The following is a 25958-nucleotide window of genomic DNA, read 5'->3' as shown; positions in this document are numbered from 1 at the left end:
TAAGGCAAAATAACTAATAATTTCAGTAATTCATATTTTACTACAGAAACTATTTTTTTCACTCTCTAACATATTTTAAGCCTAATGTGATTTAAAATGAAACACCATTTTGAAGGAACAGTTAAAACTTTATAAGTTTCAAAGATTTGATTTGTAACTAAACTGACTTTGTAATGATAGGAGATTTTAATTGTTGTTTTGCCATGTAAGTACCTCACAAAGATGTGTAGCCCTACATAGATAATCAGAGACTATGTGACATATTGGTGGCCACAGTCTATGTTTGAAAGATTGGTGAAGTTTAATTTTTTTAAAACCTTCAAAAGTAAATTGAAAATTGAAACAGAAGATGTAATATTCCTTCATGCATCCCATTTCATTTCCTTGAGCCATCTTCCTGGGGTTCACATTTAAGGAACACAGGCAAGGGAGTTAAACATGTCTGTCCATAACACTCAGGATGATTTGGGAATAACTAAAATAATGTCTTCTTTAACACAAATTCAAACTCTTGTTTAAAGCAACAGTTGCCATGATGATTTTGTTTTCTGAGGTATGTTTTCACGGTGTTGAGATATAATGTTCATAGTCAAAGTACTGATTCTTAGCAATAGTGGACAAAGCAGATTTATCTGGATTGTAGTAGAGAGGCAATAGAGAAAGTAGTGGGTAGGGGACTTTAAAGCCTCCCTGAGATGTCCTTCATGCTATTCTTATGCATATGCATTCCTTTAGGCTTCTTTCTTTCTTATTTATTGGTCTGTTCATTTACTTTTCTGGTGCTGGGAATTGAACCCAGGGCCACCTGCATGTTAAGCATGGTGCTCCATCACTGAAATACACTCCCTGCTTCTTGAGTAAGGAGAAAGGTCTCCAGGACCTGTGCTTATGGAGGTGGTGGCCCATGAGCAAACACAGCCCTTATGAACACCATTCATCATGTGTTGTGGGATAAAAGAGAGTAAGATCTGATGGAGCAGACATATATGACTATCTGCTATTTTTCTTTCTTTTTTCTTGTTGTGATTTCCTCTAGCATCTATAATTTAGCCTCAGCTTTATCATTTAAAAGGTATCTAAAAATAGATTAAGTTCTGAGTTTGACTGAGATTGTATAAATGAAAAAAACTCAAATAAATAAATATGGGGTTTTTTTCCTTTAAAAAAAAAGCTTAGATTGACAAAAGAAATGAATTCTCAGAGGGCTATCATCAACCTACTTGCATAGTGAATTGATTTGACAGACTCATAATTTGATTTGCTGTCTCTAAGGGGGACAAATTTTATTTACTCCTAAGGGGGAATGATTTAATTTTAATTATGCAATATTTTTTCTAAGCATTAGGCATGTTCATGCAAAGTATTAATGAAAATGTTGATGCTTTCCCTAGAACTAATGACTTAGAAACTGGTTTATAATTATTTAATAATTAAGTTTTAAAATTGAGAATACATTAGAAGATGATTATTCATTTATTTTTGTTGCAATGTGTTGTGATACAACAAAAGATCATTAAAATTAATAGGCTGATGAGATTATTTTAATTGTCCCATGGAAACTTTGTACAAAGATAAAATCAGAGTTGTTTTTTACTTTGTCATGTATATTATATCCTGTTGCTATATATCAAATCACCCCCAAAACTTAGTGGTTTAAACAATAGCTATTTGTAACTTCACTTGTGCTTATGGAACAGAAAATCAAGAACTGCTCAGCTTGTTGGTTTTGACCCAAGTTCCCCCATGAGGTTGCATTTACATAGTGCTGAGGTGGGGGGTCACTCTGAAGTCTTTACTCATCTGTCTGATGCTTAATTTCTGGACACTCAAACAGGTGGGAGTTGGAACAGCTTCAGTTCATCAGGCATCTCTTATCACTGCACATGGAGATGCAGGGTAGCTGGGCTTCACAGCAGCTCAGGGCTCCACAGAGAGCCCCAGTTATCTTTTCTAACCTAGCTTCAAACTCATTTCTACCATTACGTAGAGTCATTAAGCTTGGCCTATATTCAAGGGAAGGGGAATTAGAATCTGCTTTTAACCCTCTAAGTAGGAGCAATGTCAAATAAACAAACAAATAAACCTTGTTGGCATGTTTTAAATTTCTACACTATGAAGCTCAATAAGTAAATATCTGCCCATTTTTCACCTTGCTTTCTACCCATTCTGTTCCTTCCTTTCATTTCCTTTCTTGCTAATCTTTTCATGCCAGGTTCTCACTCCCAACTACTCAGACTTTTAGAGTCTCCACTTATCTAACTTCCTTGTCCTTATTCTCTTCATATTCAGTCTGTCTTATACCCCATACAGATTAATCTTTCTAAAACACTACTCATTGTTTTATTCTTCTGATTAAAAGCCATCTATTTGTCCACAAATGTGTTTCCCCCTTTGTGGTTTGTATCAGAATCAGGTGCAATGTCTTATTTTAAAATATGGACTCTTCATGTCCCATCACAGAATTACTGAATTAGAACTTCTGGTGGGAGGAATCTAAGAGTCTATAAGTTTACAAGTTAACAGCCTTTAGCAAAGTTGATTCTTAAAATACATGAAAATGTACATTTTAATTTAGTATTTAATAACAGGCAAAAATGATTCCCAGCCATTGTTGTCATGGTTGTGGAGCAAATGGTCCATTGGTAATAATACTGAAATACAGATATTAGAGCACCTCACAGTTACCTTACAGATAGTTTTCACACTTACTGCCTTCAGTGAGAGAAAAATTCCTTAGAATACAAGAAATTTCACGTAAGATGTGTTTCCAATATTCATGTCAATTAGGCTCATGGAACCATGTCTTCACAGAACTCCTGCCCCATGTAGTGAGGTCTGAGCTGGATGTGGCTAGCATAATGCCTTCAGCATACTTTGTCCTCCCTCACTGTTTCAATAGTGTTTTGGTTTGTTTGTTTGTTTGTTTGTTTGTTTGTTTGTTTGTTTGGCAGGGGCACTTTTCCACCAACCTACATGCCCAATTCTTTCTATTTTTTATTTTGAGATAGGGTTTCACTAATTTGTCCAGGCTGACCTCAAATTTGCAATCCCCCAGCCTCAGTCTGCCAAATAGCTGGAATTACAGGCATGTGTTGGTGTGCCACCATGATCAGCTGTTCAGCAGTCTTTCTTTTTTCTTTTTCTTTTTTGAGCTATTTCTCTAATCTCACCTTCTCTTGAACACCTTCCCTTAGGGATGCCAATTTTTGAGACTTCTCTCTACCTTTGCTTTTTCAGTAAATTATGTTCCAAAACTCAGGTTCCAACAGAAACACGATAGCATATTCAAATAGGTTAAACGAAGGAGTGTTTAATCAAGGTGCATACAGGACATGAGGACATTCTAGATCATAGTTCAGAACCATAGGCTAGTAGCAATGAAATCTGTTTTCATTCCAAGACCTACAGTTTCAAGAAGGGGAAATTGTTTTACTTGAATCCCTGCAAAAAAGAACAGATGCAGGAAGAGAATTTTGTACAGGAGCCTTGATCTTCAGTAGAGAGAGATAGCCATCCTCTGATGATATCACAAGATGAGAACCAAAGGCCTAAGTATTCAGTCTTTTCTCCTCTATCTTCCTTAGATGTCCTGCCCATGTTCACCATTGGCCCAAAACAGCAGGAAGTCAGAGGTCAGGAGAACCTGCTTATGCATTCCAAAAGAGTCACCCACCCAGTCACAGAGGTGGAGAGAAAATGGAGAGCCGTGCTAGAAGGCAAAGAGAAAATCTGCAGCCCAGTTATACACTCAGTAGGGGTGACTACACTCATCTGCTTCCCTGTTTCTCCTAGCTCTACCATGTGCTACCTGATGGTAGTTATCCAGTAAATAGATCTTCATTCTTTTTTGCCAGGGGACCTTTGTTTCCCCAGAGTACTTGATAAGGATGAGTGACACAAGGCTTTCCCAGCACTAACATTTTATAATTTCTGCTCAGTGACTCACTCAAACAGAAACTTTTATTTCCTTAATTTCCAGGCCCAATTCACTTATGTCTTTAACAGAAAAAAACAGTTCCTTGAGAAAATGCAGATATAGCTATAATTTGAGTATCCTCAGTAATCACCAAAAAAAATTTTTTTTTCAAATTAACTGGTTGTCATGTATTTTGGAAGTCCAAGTTACTATTCTCAGATCTACCAATTTAGCCTCACTGTCTATAAGAACATTATATTCTGTGAAGAGTGAATAAATGTACAAATGTGCCCTATGTTATGAGAAAATGTACTCAACAATACCAGATTTCTAAAATTAATAACAATTGTTTACACCACGAAAGAATTTCTACCTTTACAGAAAGATGCAAGTGGGATTTTCATTATTTGAATAGAAATGAACATACTTCATTTTTACAAGAGATTCTTTTTAAAGGATAAAAATATGGACTGAAAGTAAAGGACAGAAAAATACCATGCAAACACTCATGCAAGAAAGCTGGAGTAACTTTACTGCTATTAAAGAGAACTTCAAGAAGAAGAGTGTTACCAGGGTCAGGAATATTTTATAATAAAAAAAGGGTGAATTCATCAGACCCCTTTAATACAAAGACATACAAATTATGAATATGTATATACCTAATAAAAATTTCAAAATTATACATACAATTATTTTTAAAAGTTTCAAGGTGGATTAATCAAAAATTGACCAAAGTAGACAAATTCACACTTATATTGGAAATTATAAGGTTTTTCTCACATATTTAATATAAGAATGAGTAAAAATATCAGTAAGCAGATGGAAGATCTGAAGAATAGACACATCTAGAACACTACATCCAACAACCACACAACAGTGTTCTCAAGTACATTTGTAGTCTCCAAGGTGAACAAGGCCATAAAACAAGTCTCAATAAATTTCAAAAACTTGAAATCATGTAGAGTGTATTCTTTGACCACAATGGCAGAAAAAGCATTTGTCTACATTCAACATCAGTTTATGAAAAAGCCCAGCCAACTGAGGATAGAAGGGAATTCTTTCAATCTGATTAAACAACAACAACAAAATCTACAAAAAAATTTATAGTTAACTTATTTACTTATTTTGATGGTAGGACTTGAACCCAGGGCCTTGCACACTGCTAGGCAAGTGCTCCACTACTGAGCTACATCTTGGCCCTAATATCATACTTAATGGTGAAATAATGTGTGTTTCTCCCCTAAAATTGGAAACCAGAAAGATATACTCTCTTTACACTTCTATCTAAGATTGTACTAGAAGTTCTAAATAGAACTAAGGCAAGAAACATAAAGATTATAAATATAGGAAAAGAAGAAGTAATTCTGTGCTTGTGGATTACACAGTTGTTTACAAAGAAAAATCTAAGGGATCTACAACCTGACTATCAAAACTACTTAACAAGATCACAGAATACAGGACCAATGTATGAATCAACTGTATCTCAATATATTAGCAACAAATTTCTATGTATTATAAAAGCAGGGTAAGCTACCTCTAGCTTATTGTTAAATTTAATTTCCCATTATGGTTCTTTTTTAAAGTATTGACTTACTCACTTGAAAAATAGCATTGTTCTTATACATAGTCATGGGTACTTGTCTAAATATGTAGGTGGGATAGAAGATAAAATGCTTATGTTTGCATCAGAAAAGTGCGTAGTGACTAATTTTCTACTGTGGTGAGTAGCCCTTAATTATTGTATTTAATCTGTGTAAAGTCCTTGGTTCTAATTTTTTTTTTCTTTTTTGTGAGTCATGACCTGAAGAAATTCTTCTCATTCATGCTTTAAATAATGCTCTCTGTAAGTACATAGATTCGTAGGAGCATAATTCAGTTACAAATTTTAGAGGCTACCTTAACCTGCGTCTGGTAACTAGTGGTCCTTGCCTCTGGAAGTGCCTGAGTCATTATAAAAACAAAACTAAGCAAGTTTAAGCATTGACTCCATCAACTGATACCAAAAATGTACAGCTTTTTGCCATATGGAGATTCTTGGGATTTAAAAAAGACTTTTAAAAGAAAGAAACTGAAGATTTTTGGTTCCAGCATTCTGTCTTACCAATAATTCTGCTGAGCAGTATAAAAGGATGGGAATAGTCTCAAAGGACTAGGGTTTACCAGTCAGAAGAATCTCTCTGAAGTTAGGGCCAAAAGCATTTTGAACAGTGCATGACATCTGAAAGTGAATTTTACTTTCCCAAATGGCCTATTTTGAAGGAGAAAGGACAGTTTTTATAATTTTTCCTATGTTTATTTCTAGATCTTTTTTTCTTAATAGTCATCTCTTCATAAAACATTTCACAAGCATGTTTTTAAATAGTATGTTGTCTGATTCTTCTCTGCTGAGTACATGTATTTGTGTTTAAGAAAATAATTTTAAATTATATGTGGGGAAAAAAAAATCTCCTTAAAAGGACCAATCTTTAAGCATTAGAGCAAGTTATCAGAGCCAACCATTCATTTTTCTTGTTTGGAAACTTCTAGGAATTCTTTAATACTATTTTTGCACATCTTAATATTCTTTAATATATTTACTGAGTGAATGATTACATAAACGAGTAAGTGAATGAACAGAATAGACGGTGGTTTAAAATCTCTAGGACCTTCCTATATCTGCAGTTCTTTGCTTTCTTTTAAAATGTAACAGTGAACCTTAGGAAATTCACCAAGGTATGTTTAACTTGAATTTTCAAGTATTCTAATGAATAGTATTATTTAGGCAATTTGTGTTATCTATGTGTATATGTATGGATACAAATACATGCATGAGTTAATAGGTGCATAAATATATATAGTGGGAGAGGAGAGGAATGAAGAGAAATATTTGGGGAGATTTTCCAGTTCAGATTGGTTTCTGCCCAAATCATTCATGCATCTCTGAAAATAAGAAAACTATAAAGGGCTAAATTAATGATTTAAAAATATCCTATTAGAGTGGTTATAATTCAGTGCTCTTGCTCCTGTTAGGACAGAAGGGAAAAGGCCAAGGCAGATGTAGCTGTGGCCAACTGAGTGAAAGTCTGGTTTAACTCAATGGCATCAGCACAATTTGAAAAGATCCATTCTTATAATAGCTGTTGGTTATAGAGCCTTAGACAATTACCCATTTATTAATGGGAAGGCAACTAAAGATTAGCTTGCCAAAAATGCTGAGTAGAGCATTAAAAATGGGCATCAACAATGTTAGGAATTAGCTTCTTTGATTTCAATAAAAATGTCTCCTCTGTCCACCAATACTTAGCATTAAAAATTTAATTAACTGAGTATGGAACATAACAAAAAAATGCTCACCACCATTTCTGTGTATGTGCACATGTGTTACTCATTGTAGTTCTAGAATGAGACTACAACTAATTTTTATGTGTCTTCAGGAACCACCTCACTTGTGTGTATGAACCAGTGGTCGCTGAAATATTTTGCCTTATGTATCACATTTAAATGTTAATGTTTTTTCTGACCTGCTATGCCAAAAAGAATTCTGAGGGTGTATCCAGAGAACTGTGATCATTAGCAAAGATGATTCTCTGCCCATCTCCAAATAGAAACCCTCCTGAAAGGGGCCATCACCTATTGTAATAGAGTTAAACATTTTGAATTCCCATCTCATGTTCTAGAATCCTGAATCTACCAAGTATTTATTAGATCTTCACAGGAAAAGAACAAACTTCTCCACCCTCTTCCTGAAAGTGGGATTGCATTTGAGGGCACATGGGGTGGGATGGGAAATGGTGACTATCCTGAGACTGTTTTTCATTGTCATAATCCAGATTCCAAACATCCTGTGGGTCTCTTCACTGGGTAGTCTCTCTGGTTTGTTTGCTATTGTTGATATGATAATTACCAGGCCATCGACTTTTAAAATTGAACCTTTAATTCATTACATTTTGTATTATGTCTGAGCAATTTATAGCTAGATGCCAGCTTTTGAACTACTTTTAAAATATAAGATACAACTATTATAATTCCGATGCTTGGTGTAGTGCCCAATAAAATCTCAACTAGTAGAGGTTGGGGATGTAGCTCAGAAGTAAAGCACTTGCTTGCCTTCAATTCCCAGCACTTCACAAAATAAAAGTCTCACCAAGTGAATGAATGAGTGCTTAATTAATAGATGATAGTTTGATTTTATCATCAAGGATTCTCATAGACCTGTTTTTGCCTACCATGACATCAACTTGGGTATCAACTTCTTTTCTAGCGGACGAATACCTCAGCCTGTAGAGCGCTTGCCGAGCGTGTGCACAGGCCCGAGTTCAACTTCTTTTCTTTCTCTCACTACTCAACTTGCCACAGGAAGAGCAGAGCCATGGAGGGTTGCTGGGGAAAAAAGTCATCCCGTGTGGTTTTGCGGTGCTCACATGGAACATATGTTTCCACCTCTCCAGGCCCACTTCCGTACCTCTGTTGCACCCTGTGCAGGTCTTCATTTTGGAGCTGTATCCCAAAATAGTGTACTCTCCACTGAATTACACTATATTGAGACATTTTATGTGTCTGTTTCCATGCTGGATTGGGAGGTTCTTGGAGGCAGGGACTATGTCTTCCCCATTTTGATCTCTTTCATCTAGTATGGTAGTTGGCTTATACTAGATGCTCAATAAATATTGACCTGAAGCAGTTACAAATGCATTTCCAGGTACTGCTAGAACCCTACTGTCAGAAAAGTTTTTAAAAGAAAAAGAAATGAATAGAAGACTAGTCACCTCGTTTTAACAAGTTTAGACACATAAAACAGTTAATAAATGCTTATGAGTAGAAAAATGAATCTTCCTTTATAGGTCCGCATACCTAGGAAGTACAAGAAAATCTGATAGCAAGAGGACCTGAAGATATGTTCTCACACTCTAAATGGAATGTCTCTGGGCTTCACTTATTGCTGATTGTTTATTTACTTAACTTATTTGCATTACTGGGGATGGAATTCAGGGCTTCAGGCATGACAGACAAGTGCTCTATCAGTGAGTTACATCCCTGGCCCTATGTGTCCTGTGCATTTTCTTTTTATAAGAAACAGGGTCTTATTATATTGTCCAGGCTGACCTCAAGCTTACCATCCTCCTGTCTCAGCCTCCCAAGTAACTGGAATTATAGTCACATACTCACATACTACCACATCTAACCACCTAGCTAGACTGTTTTATAGATGTGTGTGTGTGTGTAAGTGTGTGAGTGTGTGTGTGCGTTCATGTACACACATGTGAATGCTGAGGATCAAACCCAGGGCCTGGCACTTGCTAGGCAAGCATTCTACTACTGAACCACACCTCAACCCCTGACCCTCACTTATAGCTTCAAATGCTGAGTTTGAAGTAATTTTTTTCTTCATTATCAGTAGAAGGAAAAGAGTTATTCTGAGATATGCTAAGCAGAGAGATAATGTCTAATGAATACAATGGATATCATCACTCTTTCTCCAACTATTAATGATTTAATAGTCTTTTCTGAATTTCTTTTCCAAAATTTTTGTGACAATCTTTTTTTTTTTTTGAGTGAATGCTAAGCAATAAATGTGACTAAGTGTGAAATATAATTATTTTAGGTATGCATCTTTTTTGAAATGTTAGCTTCTTTCAGCCACAAAATTGGTATAACTTATTCCTAAGAAAATGATACCCGTTTTCTTTGGAATGACACAGAAGTTAAAAAAGAAAAAGAAAGAAAGGAACTTTTATCTAAATTCTGAATGGAAATCTTTCATACCCTGTAATGACATTTTGGGGTGAATTTTCAACCTATTTTCTACTCAATAAATTTGTGCATGGAGCACTAATGGAACTATAACACAATTTTTCATCTATTTTGTATTCTCACAATATCGGTTCACATTTAATACACCCTTGAATTCATTTTCCTCCAAGAAAAGCTTTTAAAAGATTTGAAAATGTGCTTCTTGCTCTAAGAATTTCTCAACCACTCTTCTAATACTTCCTTTGAATGAATGCAGTATGCCTCAAAGCACAAAATCTAGTCATCTAAAATAGGTAGTAGGTCAGGGAGAAAGATGCCGTTCTTCTTAAAATGAATAGATTTTGGCTTATTTGATGAGACTACAAACATATATTTAGTTCTGAGAGGGTTTTTAAAAAACTAATTGTTGTACAGTGGATCAAACAGGGACTTGGGCCACATGACCTTTAAGGGTCTTCCTAACCTTTGATTCCATGAATTTAGGAGTGTGGTAGATGATATGTCAGGTTTGTGCTCACATACCAATGACAGTTGTACCGTTGTTGACATTATGGGTTTAAATGTTAAATGGTTGTAAGTTAAGAGGGCCTGGCTTAGAAACTGGCTAAAAGGTGAGCCAAATATTCTTAGGAAAATCCCTAAGCATCCCTGGTGATTTTCTTAGTGGGGCTTGGCAGCATCACCCAATATCATACAATTATTTTACCACTTTTAAATATGTATGGTTTTCTTCTGTCTAATCAATCATTCATCACATGCACTAGTGATGAAGAGCCCATAAACTGACTACCATGAACCAGGCAGGCGTGGCTTATCCCAGAGATGAGGTATTTCTAGACCCTTCTCACTGGACTTCATTTCTCCCTCCTCTCCAAGCTCAGAATATTTGTTCAATATTTGTTTTGCTGTTGTTTTGTTTGTTTGGGTTTTGAGACTGGCTCTCCTTATACTGCCCAAGCTGGCCTGGAAATCGAGATCTTTCTACCTCAGCCTCCTGAGTAGCTGGGATTATGGGCACATGCTACCATGCTCAGTTAGTCTTTCTGTTTTACTTTAGTGCTGGTTACTTCATTCTGGCACTTATAGTTCCCTGTATTTCCTAAGTGATCATTAAAGTCAACCACATCTACAAAGATAATGTTAAGAATAATGATCATGATTTACATTTTACATGACCTCTCCTCATAAGTGTCACATCATAATAGACAGGTCAAATCATTAGCTCTTCCAGATGATCTGCTTGCTTCCAGTGTCCCCTCACACAATCTGCTCCCTACACTGCCACAGACTCTCATTCTAAAGCAGGAAATAAAATGTAATACTCCCGTGTGTGTAAGACAATGCCGCCCATCTAGTCCCAGCCTACCTTTCCACAACTCCAACTTCCAGTTTATAATAGAATCTTAGTGAACACTAGGCAAATCATAAATAAGCAAAGGAAATAGTTGCCTGGATAGGCAATTAGTGGTGGGAGAAAAGACTTCTGTGGAAAAAAACAGCATTGTAAGTTACTTATTGTCAGCCTGATATAATTAAATAAAACCTTCTTCCTTAAATTCCTACATCTTGGCATCCTGATGTACCCCAGCTGTTTTTATTGAAGATTTGCACATTAAAATCAAACTGCAAAAATGTTCTTTTCATAAACTAACTTTAAAGAAATATTTTTGAAACTATTAATGATATGCTCTGTTTAGCAGATATGATTAATTTGGCTTGTGACAAAATTGTTGAAGGAACAGAGTAACCTAGATAACTACTTCCCTAAAGTAGGAGATCACCAATGGATGGAATACGGTGCTTCACGTACTCGTTCTTTCCCTAAGTGAAACAAGGCAGTCATTTTTGTATTTAATCACTTTGCTCCACTTTGGATTTTTATTATTGTTATTAATACCTTTTGAAAACTTTGCACCTCCCCTAAGCTCCTGTTCTGACCACTTATTTCTATGAATAGGGTTTCTTACAACAAAAAGCAGAGGTTAAAACCCAGTTTCCTGGTCCCCTCGCCAAAGCTGAATAGTGGACCTCACTAGCGCATTTCTGACAAGCTTTAAGGACACTTAGGCAAAAGGAGCTGGTGCAGACTGACCTTTCAGAGACCTTCCTGCAGAGTCTCCTCCTTTACATCCACATCAGTTTTCCTCAATGAAACAGATTCTGTTTGATCCACAGAATTCTCCACAATTAGAACAATAATGGAAGGGGAAATGGTATTTATCCAGGAGAAAAGAAGACTTAGGGAGATTATATTAACAGACACCAGGTGTTTTAATTGCCATATGGTAGTAACCTTCCTTCTTATTCTCTTGTTTTTATAATCATTTTGCTTACCATCTTGTATTATAATTGTATCTTTTAAACTAAATTTTAATTGACAAGATTGAATATGTTTGTCATGTACAAACAGTGTTTTGAAATGTAACCCCATTATAGAATGGCTCAATCAAACTCATTAATATATGTATCACCTCACATGCTTTTCAGTTTTGTGGTCAGAACACTTAAAATGTACTCTCAGCCATTTCAAGAATATATTGCATTATTAATTTGTCACCATGTTGTACAATAGATCTCCTGAATTTACTTTTTCTAACTAAAATTTCGTATCCTTTGATCACCATCTGCATAGCCCCTGTCCCTACATAATTCTCTCTTCATCTCAATTACTAGAATATAAGCTTCCTATGATCAGGGAAAATGTATTATTCATTCTTTTATTACAGGGTCTAATTCTTAGTAGCAATCACTAGAAACATGACAGAGTAAAATGATATCTGGGGAACAACCAAATCCTCTCAGTGTACTTCGAGCATGATCTAAGTCAAATACATGAGAGATAACCATGAATAGCAAAACATGCTTTATTGTGAATCTTTGTTTCCGAACTTTGTATCTGAATCCCAGGAGAAATCCTTTAGTCTGGGTTAGAGGCAGCCTGAAGCCTAGGGCCAAAGCAGGCAAAAATGGTCTTCTCCAACCATAATTTCCTTGCCACCTGATCCTGAATTGTCCTACTCGTATTAAAGACATGTTGCCCCAAACAACATACAGAGCTGAAGACAGGAATTAGAGTCAGAGAACCACAAACTGTGTCTGTGGTTGGGCGTCCCAGTGCAGGCCTTCTGAGAATTAAGTCCAGCAGATCTCACCAGTTGTATAGAAAATTGCAAGTTCATAAAATAAGCACAAGCAAGGGAGAGAGAGGGAAAGAGAGAGAGCAGACAGACTGACTTTTGGAGCCTCTTGGAAATAAGAGTGAAGCAAACTAGTACTATATAGCATGATGAAAGATCTTCCTCTCACCAGTTTTAACCACATCTTCTCTCCTTAAAAGTGAACGGAGGAAGTTGGGAAGAATGGGAGAGAAAACTTACTTTCTTGAGTGATTAGTATTCTAATTTTTGTTCTTCTTATAGGACCAGGGGTCTTAATAACTCAGGCCATAGAGTTTACAACCAAGCCAGCATGATGGCAGAACCCATGTGTATTAATTACATACAGTAGACAAAGAAAACAGATGACATAATTTCCTATTTGCCAGGGTCTCAGTTCCTCTCTCTTAGTGTCCAGAATCTTCTACCTGTTAGCATCAAATTTAATTGGAAAAAATCAAATTAAAACATCTAATCAAAATCTACTTGTTTCCACTATTCTGGAAAGGAATTGTGTAACTGTTTTTTCTCCTCTTATGGAGAATGATGTCTAAAGGATTTTCATCCTTCAAGCTGCTTGCCTCAAGCTAAATTGAGTGTTGTGTTCCTCCAAGGTCCACCTGCCTGCCCTTCTGTGTGGATTCGTGTTCTTTTGGAAGGTCAGCTCTTCCCTCCTCTTTTTTCTCTAGTCAATTCTTTATCATCAGATCTTGGCTCGGTTGCTAGTTACTCATGGAAGCCTTGCATGACCTCCCTGTGAAGACTGTATCTCCCAATTGTATGTTTTCACAGTATCAACTGTTCTACCTCTGCCTTGTGGCACCTACCACATAATAGTTTCACACTTATTTGTGAGATTCTTTGATTAAGCTTTGCTTTTCCAGTTGACCAAGCTCCATAAGTACAAGGACATGCCTGATTGTGTTCATTGTTCATCTTTGGTGACCAGAATCAAATCAGGCACATAAGCTCAGAGGTTATGAATGTGCTGTTCAATGAATGATCACAAACTTGCTCAATGGCTATATAACCTGTTAACATTTGGTACTGTTGATCTTCAGATTTTTTCCATTCTAGTGTGTGTGTAATTTCAATTTACATTGTCTGGGTTATGAATGACATGAGCACCATTTCAATTTATTAGTCATTTGTCTGTCCTCTTTTGTAAAAATACCCGTTTGGGTCCCTTGCCAATTTTTCTATTGTTTTTTCTTTTTCTTACTGATTTGTAAGATTTTTTTCATATTTTTGAAACAAACCCTTGGTTGGTTATACATATTACAAATATCTTGTCCAAGTGGGTAACTGACATTTCCTTATTCTTAATGGTATATTATAATAACTAGGAGTATTTTCAAATTGTAAAACAGTCAAATTTAGCACACTTTTCTTATATAGTTAGAATTTTTTTGACCCTATTTAAGAAATACTTGTCTACCTTAACATCTACAAGCTATTTTCCTATGTTTTATCTTCTTTAATTCTTTTTTGTGTTTGGTACCAGAAATTGAACTCAAGGGGCACTCAACCACTGAGCCACATCCCCATCCCTATTTTTTGTATTTTTATTTAGAGAGAGAGTCTACACTGGGTTGTTTAGCACCTCACCAGTACTGAGGCAGGCTTTGAACTAGAGATCATCCTGCCTCAGCCTCCCAAGTCTCTGGAATCACAGGCGTGCACCACCATGCCCAGCTTCTTCTTGATTTCTTACCAATTTATTTCTCACATTTAGATGAAAAATTTATTTGGAAATAATAAATATGATAATGATATGATGCTGTATGATATGATATAATATCTATAAAATATAAATATTTTATTTTATTTATAATTATAAATTATAAAATTTAAAATTACTTAAAATTATAAAAGTTATAATTTATAATAATGATGAAACAGTATGATATGATATATCATATATCATATCATATATATCATATGATATATCATATATATGATATCTATAAAATATTATAAATATTTTATTTTATTTATAATTTCCATGTGGACATCCACTTGACCCAGCACTATGAATTGAAGGCTATGGTTCTCCCACCATGTTACAGAGCTGTCTTTGCCATGGATCAAGTGTGCCTAGTTGGGGTAGTGGACCTGTCTCAGGATTCTCTCTGCCATTGCAGTGGTCTGCTGCCCTCCTCCTACTACACTCTCTTCATTGCTGTAGATTCATAATGAGTCACACCATATGGCAATGAGTTTTATCACTTATTTTCAAGATTGCCTTGAAAATGTCTTGACTATCCTTGGACCTCTACATTTCCAAATCAATTTAAGCTTATGTTTTCAATTTCCATACAACAACAACAAAAAAGTCTTCTAGGTCTAGAGTTTTCTTTGAGTGAAAATTTTGAAGTATGGATTAAATATCTTTCATAAACAGCAGACTAGTCCGATTTTATTTTTTTAACCAATTTTAAGGAGTTGTATTTTTCCAGAAAACTGTCCATTTCATGTAAATTTTTCATGAAGTTGTTCTTAATATCCTCTGTTAACATCTTAGTATCTGTGGAATATTTAAGGATTCTTTCCTTATTGTTCTCAATCCTTACTTGTCCTCCTTTCCTTAATTACTTTCATCATGGATAAGCAATTTTATTAGTCTTTCAAAGAACTCATCCCTTAGCTATTTTATTTTATAACTTATTAATTTCTATTCTTATCTTTTTATATAATCTACTCTTTACCTTTTCTTTCTTTCTCTTTTTTAGTGTATATAACAGTCTAACTTTTTCTAGTCATTTTGAGATAAATGCCTAGGTCACTGATTTTTGTTCTCCTTTTTTCCCTAATGAAAGCATCTAAGGCAGTAAATGCTCCTGCATGGTTTAGCCACATCACACATGACTTGGAATGTCATATTTTGTTATCATTTAATTAAATAGTTTCTATTTCTCTTGTGATTTTTTTTGATCCAGAAATTATATTAAAGTATACTGCTTAATTTCCAAACAAGATTTTCTGGTTTTATTTTTTTTTTATTTCTATGCATTTATTTATTTATTTATTTATTTTATTTATTTTTGTGGTACTGAGTATTGAACCCAGGAACTCATGCATACTAGGCAAGTGCTCCACCACTGAGCTATACTCCAGTATTATTATTTACACAGAGCTTATTTCCACTGTAGTCATTGAAGATACTCTGTGATTGTAATCATTTCAGATTTTTTGAAAGTTTCTTTATGGCTCAGAATGTTAAATTTTATAAATTTTATGTGTTTTCATAGATGACTTATTCAACTCAGTGGTTGCACTATTAAAAAAGCATGAAGTAATTAGTTAATTTTGTTGAAATCAGTATCCTTACTGGGTTTTTTTTTTTTTTTTCTGCTTGTTCTATAAGTTACTCGGAAAGATATATTAAAATCTCCCATTATGTTTATGGGTTTGAGATTCCCTCCTTCTAGTTCTGTCCAACTGTGGCTTTATATATTCTGGGCATAGATTATTAGGTCATGCATTTTAAGAGTGTTTTATTTTTTTCTTGGATAATTGAACCTTCTGTCATAACGAAGTGGCATTAGCTATGGTAATACTTCTCTCCCTGAGGTCCACTACTTTGTCTGATGTTTGTGTAGTTTTACCATCTTTCCCACTGGTGAGTGTTCTCATGGTGTACCCTTTCCCTATCTTATTTTAGCTTTGCTAGATCTTTATATTTAAAGTGTACTGCTGTATCAAGCTGCTCTGATGTCCACTTTGCATTCTCTCAGTCCACCTTTTACTTAGCCATTTCTGGTTGTATTTTTATTTTTTAATTTCTGTGCATTCATTTACCTTTGTGTGTGTGTGTGTGTGTGTGTGTGTGTGTGTGTGACCAGTTTTGTGTCAGTTGATGGGCAGCAATGCTGTGTATCTATTTGGCATTCTGCCTTGAGACACATACAGTCATACATACACAGTGTGAGAGTAGGAGGAGGTGGTGTGCCAGAGGGCAACTCTTGACCAAGAGAGGATGGGATCTGATGAATAAAATGTCCTCATATTTGTTCCTCAGAGGGTCCAGCAGCACAGAAGTTCAGTCTCCTGCAGCAGTGACTAACTTGATACTACACCTCTGCATTGACTTTGATCCCCTCTTTGGACTCTCCCTGGTCCCTCACTCCTGTTTCCAACCACCAGCAGGCAAACTCCAGTCCTGGGTTTTGCTTTCTTTTTTTCTCCCCTAAACCGTATCTTTCTCTTCCTTTCTTCCTTCCTTCCTTCCTTCCTTCCTTCCTTCCTTCCTTCCTTCCTTCCTTCCTTCTTCCCTTCTGGTACTGGGGATGAACCTTGGGCCCTGTGCATGCTAAGCAAGCACTCTACCACTGAACCACACACCCTGCCCTTGGGTTTTGCTTTCAAGGAGAGCCCAGGTCAAGACACCATCTTATGAACAGCAAATAGTTGTTGTTTTTTAATTCAGCCTACTTCTGGTTTTTAATAGCAACATTCAATCTTTTCAAATTTAATGCATTTGGGTTCGAATCTATTATTTTACAAGTTGCTTTATATTTTTCCCTCCCATTTTGTCTTTTTATCCTTGTTTTTAATTAAATAATTTTCATTTTAAAATTTTAGATTGTTCATTATATTTTGTTGTACATTTTAGTGCTTATTCTAGAGCAGGGATCAGCAAATGAAGGGATTGATCACGGTAATGTAATGAGGAATTGAGATGATTCTAAGTAACCTTGAGTCCTGTGAAGGTTGGTTCACATATCCTCAGATGATATAGCCTTTCTCTGGGCTACCAAAAGCCTTTCCTGAGTACAGGTGGTAGTGGTACTTTTTAGAGCCCTTCCTCCTTGGTGGGCCATATATTCCAGGTTTTGTCCCTTGGCCCATGGTCTGTTGAAAGCTCTGCCTAGAAATTATCTCCTTGTTAAATGTGAATCTAGCTCTCCATCTTTTTTTTTTTTTTCCTTTTATAATGATCTAGTCTAGCTTTTATGATGATGGTATATGTTCAATAAGTGTTTAATGGGTAAACGTAGTAATTTATTTTACATTTTCCCTGTAGGCAGAATAGAGAAGCAAAGTTTAGCCCAGTATTAGAATTTCCCAGTTAGACTCAATGAGTGATGAAAGGGTCTGTCTGATAAGTAAGTACCCATTACAAGAAATGCTCAAGGCAGAACATTCAAGTTTAAATGTTCGTGTTTTAAAATCATTTGTCAGAACATGGAGATGATTATAGGTTTGGTATTAATTCGGGTTAGATAACCTCCAAGTTTTTTCCATATTTTAGTTTCTGTGATTCCAGTTTTTACTTCCACTCTGATCTTCCTTTTTCTTTAATATCGTGCTTCCTGGTTTCTGACAGTGTAGCTGATCTGAATTACTGAGCCTAGGTGCTCTCAACATATCTTCATCCAGAACAGAGCAGTCAAAACACTAACAGTTAGGAACAGGGAGAATTAAAATAAGCTCACTTTGCAGCATGACGCAGTGAATGCACCTTTGCCTATATAAAGGTAGTCACTGATTCTTTTTAACAGAACAGTGGTTCAAGAAAGGGCTTAAAAAGTGGATAGAAGAAGATTGAATTGTCTATGTAACCATAGACTTATCTGATTCAATGGGAGAAACACATCAGCAATTTGAAAATTTGAAAATACCTCTGTTTTTGTTCTTATATATGTCTTTATTTTCTCATTCATTCAATCTGCTCATATTTTTTGAGAATACAGACTAAGAAAAAGTGTGCCAAGGACCTCATGACTCCCAACATGTCACAAGTGGATTTCATGAACATTTTCTAAGGGTGTCAAGTCTTTTGAAATAGAATGGTGTCTGCTTTTTTAAAAAAATTATTAAAAAACAAACATTTAAATATTTTCCAATGAAAATCAAGCACCATTGGAGAGCATGAGATGATAATGAGTTGATGTATATGGAATATAGGGGCCAATAGGAATCAGATGAGCATGCTTATGTCTGGGGCCACTCTCCTGGATAATCAGCTCCTTATCCTTACTGGCTGTAGTGGCCAACTTTATGGTTTTAATGTTTTTAATTCCAAGAGTTTTTTTGTTTTAGTTTTTGTTTTAGTTTTGCAGTGCTGGGCATTGAACCCAGGACCTCGCACATGCTAGATAAGCCCTCTATACTAAATTACATTCCCAGCCCTATTTTTATTTATACCAAGGAAAGACAGCAAATTATCTACAATTAAGAAATTAAGGACTGGGATTGTGGCTCAGTCGTAGAGTGCTTGCCTAGCACATGTGAGGCACTGGGTTCTATTCCCCAGCACCACAAAAAAAAGTAAGCAAAGTTTAAAAAAAAGTTTTTTAAAAGTTGTAATGGACATTTAAAGCAGTTATAATTGTATTTTAAAAAAAGAAATTAAATAATTTTGTGTATTTACTTCAAAATCATTATTGTCAGAGCTGAAGTTTAATTCGTCCAGAAAAAAAATCTTACATATGCCACTCAATGTTTTTTGTAAATCTAAAACTATTTTTTAAAGTCTATTAATTATAAAATAACTAAAATACAATTTTACTTAAAGTAAAAAAATTTTAAGCTGTCTCTAGTACTGCAAAAGCCAATAGTAAGAGATAAAATATAATGATTATATATATAAGGCTACCTGTGACCTCATCATGTTTTAGAGAGAGACGCACTTACATTGCAATCTGAAACAAAATGCAAAGTGTATTAACATAAAACATGAAATTTGTTTAAGTGCCAAAGGCAAGAATTTTTAGATGCAAGACATTTTTATTTGCATCAAGTACTGACCTGTAGTTCAGGGTTTTGGTTTTTTTGTTTGTTTGTTTGTTTATTAGTTATTGTGTTTAACTATACAATATTATCAAATCAAAACCAATATTACATTTTATTTGTCAAAAATTATCTTATAGAATTTACTTAAATTTTAAAATGTGTTCTTTATTTTATCAGGTAATGCTAAATATTGCTGAAAATTCTATTAACTATGAATTCCATAATATAATATTCAATAAGTAGAAGTTCTAACTTTATATAATCTCTTTATCATATATTCTGTCAAAATTACATGTGATTTTCAAAATATCAAGTTTCTCAAAAGTGATTTACAGGGCTGGAGCTGGAGCTCAGTAGTAAAGTGCTTGCCTAGCACATGAGAGGCACTGGGTTTGACCCGTGGCATCACATAAAAATAAACAAATAAAATAAAGAAAGGCATCCTGTCTACATACAACTACAAAATAATTTTAAGTGATTTACATGCTTTTAATAACTGGGCAATACTAAAGTATCATGTTGCAAGTTTTACTCTTATTTTAAAGCTGAGAAAACTGGGGTTCAGAGGAATTGAACAGTTTGAGTAAGGACAAACCTAATAGATCATAGATTCTAGATTAAAACTCAGGATGATCTGATTCTAAAATTCATGTTCTTAATCACTCTTTCAAGTGATTTCTCGTGGCTGTGCTTACACAGCAGTGAGAATGGTGTCTCAACTCTGACCCTCATCAATAATCAATGGTGATAGTTCAATAGACTGAAATTTTGATGAGAAAGAGTCAAGGGTTATGCTAAAGTTGAAGCCTTCTAGCTGAGAGATTCAGGGAAGGAGTATTGCTACTAAAAAAAATTAACTAACAAATAAATAAGACAGGAATTTGATTTAGGTAGAAAAGTACTGAGATTAATTTTGACCCTGGTAAATCATAGTTAGGATTAAGACTTACAGGACTGGGATTGTGGCTCAGTGGTAGAACACTTGCCTAGCATGTGTGAGGCACTGGGTTTGATCCTCAGCACCACATGAAAATAAATAAATAAAATAAAGGTATTTTTAAAAAAATACTTACAAATAGCACTGACACATAAACACTTGAAAATACAGGGCTGAGGGACTGTTCAAAGTCAGGACTGAAAGTGTAGATTTGGAATCCATTCACAGAAAGTAGTAGTTGAAACTAAAATGCTGGACAATCACTTGGACAATGAGAACCTGGAGAGGGAAAAACATGAGATCTAAGCCTTGGGAAACACCTCCTCTTGGGAATTTGAGGAGGAAAAATGTGAGAGAAGAAAAAAACAACAAAATAAAAAAACAAGAAGTTAAAGGAGAACCAAGACCATTCAATCTCCTAAAAACCAATAAGTCTAAACAAGGCTGAAATTTGTTGAGTTTACTTTGTGTGAGTTATTTGACTTCATAATACCTCAGGAAGGTAGATTCATACATCTCTATTGACAAATGAGAACACAGAAGCTTAGCAAATTTAAGACATATGCCCATCACTTGGCTGTTAAGGAGTCTTGGGGAAAAAACTGGAATTCTTATCTCGTAACTTCTGGAGACAAGTGGTCTCCACAGTGCACAAGGCAAAGTACTGTGGTATGTGAAGAAAATGTTAAAAATTCTGATGATTGGCTGGGTCCAGTGGCATACACCTGCAATCCCAGTGACTTGGGAGGCTGAGGCAGGAGAATCACAGGTCGAGGCCAGCCTCAGCAACTTAGCCAGACCCTGGGCAACTTAGGGAGACCCTGTCTCAAAATAAAAAATATAAAGAGCTGGGGGTTAGTAAAGCACCCCTGGTTTCAATCCCCATTCCCCCAAAATCATAAGAAGTATATTTCATTCTTTTAAATTTTTATTTTTTGTATGTATTTTATACTGTGATCTGATGTTAGTATGATAATACATACATATCATATTTACATGCATAATTTATAATTAATAAGTACATGTTCATTGGGATGTATGCTCAAAAAATTTACTACTGTGAAGATGCATTTAAAATTTTTGTAAAAGACATTGAGTTTAAAAAAAATAAGTTCTGTGATTTGGCAGCAGCTAAATTTGGTATAACACTAAGTGTATCATAAATAAAAATAACTATTTTAGAAAAAAGTTGGAGATTATTGCTTCAAACAACTATGCAAAACTGCTTTTTTACCTTCCCATAATCAATAATAAACTGCATTAACTTCATCTGGTCATATTATCTTTTAAACACAAACTAATTTTAATTTAGTTAAAACTAAATAAGGAACAGAGAGCCCTTAAAATAAGCAGACCTAGTTCAAATATTAACTTTTACCTTACTGACCATGTGATCTCAGACAAGTCCTTAGTTTTCTGAGATTCATTTTGCTCATCTATAAAATGAAGATAATATTCATTTTATAAATTGCTGCAAAGTTTATAGTAATATAAAGAAATAGGTCGGCATTGGACCTGGCATATAGTAAGGAATTTTAAAATGGTAGGAGATAGAAATAAAAGCTGTAGACAACATTGTGGCTCCGAAGTCTTTTCTCCTTTAAAATAAGATTGCATATACTTTTGACGAAGTTTGGCCTGTATTATTCTTAATTAAGCTGGAAATGTATATAACAGACTAAAAAGTATTTCCTAAAGTCTGTAGGACAACTGCATACAGTCATGTGGGTTGGGGTATGCCATGTACATGGACTATATGGAAATAGCTACCCCTGGTCTGTGTAGAGTGGCAACCCAGGAGATATGCTGGTAAAAACTAGAGGGCCAAATACATGGCAGCCCCAATGGGGCCAAGGGCAATGAATGCCATGCCCACGTGCTTGTTGGTGGGATGCTGAGTGCCTCTCTGCTTGTCCAATGCTCTCCACAGATCTGTACCCCTGACCTGGTGGTTTTCCTGGCTTGTGCCAACCAGAGGCTCAAGGAAAGATTACTGAAGCGTGCAGAACAGCAGGGGCGTCCTGACGACAATCTCAAAGCAACCCAAAGAAGACTAATGAACTTCAAGCAGAATGCGGCTCCATTGGTTAAATACTTCCAGGAGAAGGGGCTCATCATGACAGTAAGTTAGTTCTGCTCCTTCTAGCCACATAACAATGAACTGTCAGATTTCTAATTAACCTATGTTCTCGTGTAGAAATTCTTTACTCTAAAATGTGCTGTTTTTGATGAAGTGCAAAACCAATCAAAAAATTAATCATTTTCACTTGATTTGCCTTATTAAGACATAATGTATTTTTAAAACTCAGTTTAGTTGATTTTTATGAAAGATGATAAATTTTAATCTTGTCTAGAATTCTGTTCTCCCCAAGTAAAAGAGTATTTTGAAATGATTATTGGGGTGATTTTAAGTAATACTTGCCCAACTTCTTAAATCTTTTGTCTTTGAAAACCTCACAAAATGGTAAGACTTACAAACAACAATTGGCATAGTTTAGGATTTGTAAGTTTGGGTTTGTTAACTTATATTGTACTACATAAAGAAATGAGATTTTGACTTCATAAAAAAGTTTTCTGAGGGTTTGATTTGTCTTAAAAAGTGATCATATATTAACATGGGAGGCATTAATCTTTCTGCTCACTTATCAAATGCAAATATTAACAGATACAATTCAAAAATCAATGTTTTCCTAAATGTTTAGTTTATTTTGTAGTTAATGATATTCAGTGGGCCAAGGAAAGATGACACTGAATCACTAGTTAATTCAGTTTTTAGAAGTAAGGGCTTAGCTCAGTTGATGATTCCCCACAACATCAACTTCAAGCATTAAATCACAGGAAGACAAACAGGATTGTAAGCAATCCAAAGGAAGTTCTGTATGCAGGAGGACACAAAACCACAGCAGCTCCATGAGAGCAGACCCTCCTTTCAGCCCTGACCCCTTCTCACCAGAACAAAGATCGTGGTCCAGTGGGGTGACAAGCCACCATAGAGAAGTCACTGAAACCAGTGCATATGCATCTCAACAAAATGCATGTGGACATTTTCCACATTTAAGAAAATCTACTGAAGCCCATCCACAGAGCCCCTGTGACCTTACAACTCTCTTCATTAGATTAAGATGCCCTTAGACCTGAAAGATACAGTCATGACATTTGAATAATGGTCTTTTTGCAGTCTCAAAATATTCATGACATTTTGCTCTTTGGGTCAAAATTGTCATGTTGGAGAGTTGTAAATTTGATCTGAAAATAGTCACAATGCCAGAGTTCATTTTTTGGTTTAAAACAGACATTGAGTAATAGGAAAGATTTAGGAAAATCAAGGTGAATGTCTCTGTGGTTATTTGTGGTTGGGTTGTTTGTGTGTGTGTGTGTGTGTGTGTGTGTGTGTTTGTGTGACCAATTACCAGCGCTGACTTCTGCACTGTATCATGAAAAAAATAAATTTACCCTGTAGACCAAACCCCAACTGCAGTCTGAAAAGCCAGAGTTTTAATTGATGTTTGCAAGGCTTGAAGGTATTACCAGAGTGTTTCTGATTACTCCCTGCTTGTCACGTTCGTCATCACAAGCAGAGCAGATTTCCCAAATGAATGCAGAGTGGGGATTGTTAATTCACTAATATTTTGCATGGAGGTGAAATGCCATTGCCTCTAATTGAGGGAGTCAATAACAATGTGGATGACAGCCTGTAACCTCACTGCTGAAACCAAATGAGCTTTAAGATAAACACCTCTAATTACTGGGAGAAGACTTGCCTTGGAAAGTCACCTTTTGGAAAGCAGCAAATACAGGCTAAGCTCTAGGGAATATAATTTGAAAAATAGTCTGACAAAGAAGCAAGTCCTACGTCCTCACACACTTGGTCTGTTTTAGAACCCGGATCATAGTTCGCTTTCAGAATTGAAGTGCTTTTAACTGCTTTTAAAAATGAGTTAAATATAAAAATGATCATCCTATGAATCACATGAATGTTAAGATTTTAATAAAACTCTGTAAGTTAATAGATTACACCCAAATATATCCTTTTCCCTGTAGTCTCTCCATTGCCCTACTTTGCTTCTACCTGCTGCTCCTAATTGATTCATTTATTCATTTAGTAAATGTTAATTGAGGACCGAGATACTCCGCTAGATGCTAGGTGTGCAAAACTAAATAAATAAAGGGTAAAAATCTTCCTTTTATTCCCTGATGTATTCTGAGCACCTGGAGTAGCCCAGCTCATAGTAAACCACCCCCATCCCCAGTGAGTGAACATAGCTTATAGTCTGTGGGAAAAGAGATACTGAATGACAGGTTATCTAGTGTAATGACTTTGGGGTTCTTAGGAGAGAGTAATTATTAAGTGTGAGAATGTGCAAGGGTTTCCTCACATATGTCATGCACTGTGTTAAGGACCAGAAGTCCTTTAGTGAAAAGAACGGATTCTCTCCACCCAAAATAAGAGAAATCATTTATCTCCAAACAAGCCTTTTAAGAACCTCAGGGACCAAGTCTGTCTTTAAGCCAGCTGAGAGACTTCACGTTGGTACTCGACTTCCTAGAGCTTTGGAGTCTCAACCCTCTCCCTTGCAATCTCAACTTCATTGCCATTTAATGATTTCATGATGCCCACAAGGTGCTAAACTTGCTGTGAAGTGTAGAAGATGTTACCTACAGGGTAACGCTATGGAGGTGAAATGAGAGAATGCATGTAACACGATAGTGGGTGGCAGTGCAGAGAATGTGTAAGATGCACCATGCAGCCTCATTTCCTGGTTCAGATTCCAGCTGCACCACCTTCCACCTGTGTAGACTCCTGCAGGTTGCTTATCTTCTCTGTGACTCACAGGCCTTATCTGTAAAATGGACACAATCATCGATCCTATGCTCATGTGGTTGCAAGGAGTAAATGGATGGTCAGTGCTTAGAATGGTGCTTGAAACATTGTAAGGGTAATTTATTGATATTATTTTGTAGTTTATGCATTTCTTCCTCTCTGTTCCTTCCCTGTCTCATGCTCGTCTTCTGAAAACTATAATAACCATTAACAATTCTGTATTCTTTGAGGGAACTCTATTGCCTTTTCTCTAATAGATTATTGGAAAAAAAATCAAACATTAATAATTTAGGTTTTAAAAACTTCATGCCAAATTTATTTTTCTTTTAAAGGGTTTGTTAATCAATTTTAAAGTCTATCCAGTGTTTTCTTTAACTTGTATATTGCTGATGCAATCAAGCTATATAATGACTGTCTGAATAATGCACTTTAATTCCAACAGACATTAGACAATTCATTCTTTTTTTTTTCTTTTTTACTTCATCATTGATTGTGCATTTGTTGATGGATTTGACTAAAGGATAATTTTTTTATTTTTTGGAAATATTTTCCCTAATTTTTGTGTGTGTCAAAAATATCCCCTTGACTAAAGAGAAAAATCTAATGATAATGGCCAGGAAAAACATGCTGTTGCCTGAATACTATATCTTGTTGACATGA

General features: G+C 35.5%; 1 protein-coding gene across 2 annotated transcripts in view; it reads left to right on the top strand.

Moving 5' to 3' along the window:
* The window catches only part of Ak5 (adenylate kinase 5), a 253017-nt gene that overhangs the window by 31405 nt on the left and 195654 nt on the right, over positions 1-25958 (top strand). For both annotated transcript variants that reach the window (XM_047529513.1, XM_047529505.1), the window contains exon 6: positions 22407-22598. In XM_047529513.1, the coding sequence (XP_047385469.1) occupies positions 22407-22598 (192 nt within the window). The remainder of the gene's footprint in view (positions 1-22406; positions 22599-25958) is intronic.

This window comes from Sciurus carolinensis, chromosome 1 (assembly GCF_902686445.1).
Source record: "Sciurus carolinensis chromosome 1, mSciCar1.2, whole genome shotgun sequence".
NCBI classification, from domain to species: Eukaryota; Metazoa; Chordata; class Mammalia; order Rodentia; family Sciuridae; genus Sciurus; species Sciurus carolinensis.
This window is presented reverse-complemented; position numbering and strand designations above follow the sequence as displayed.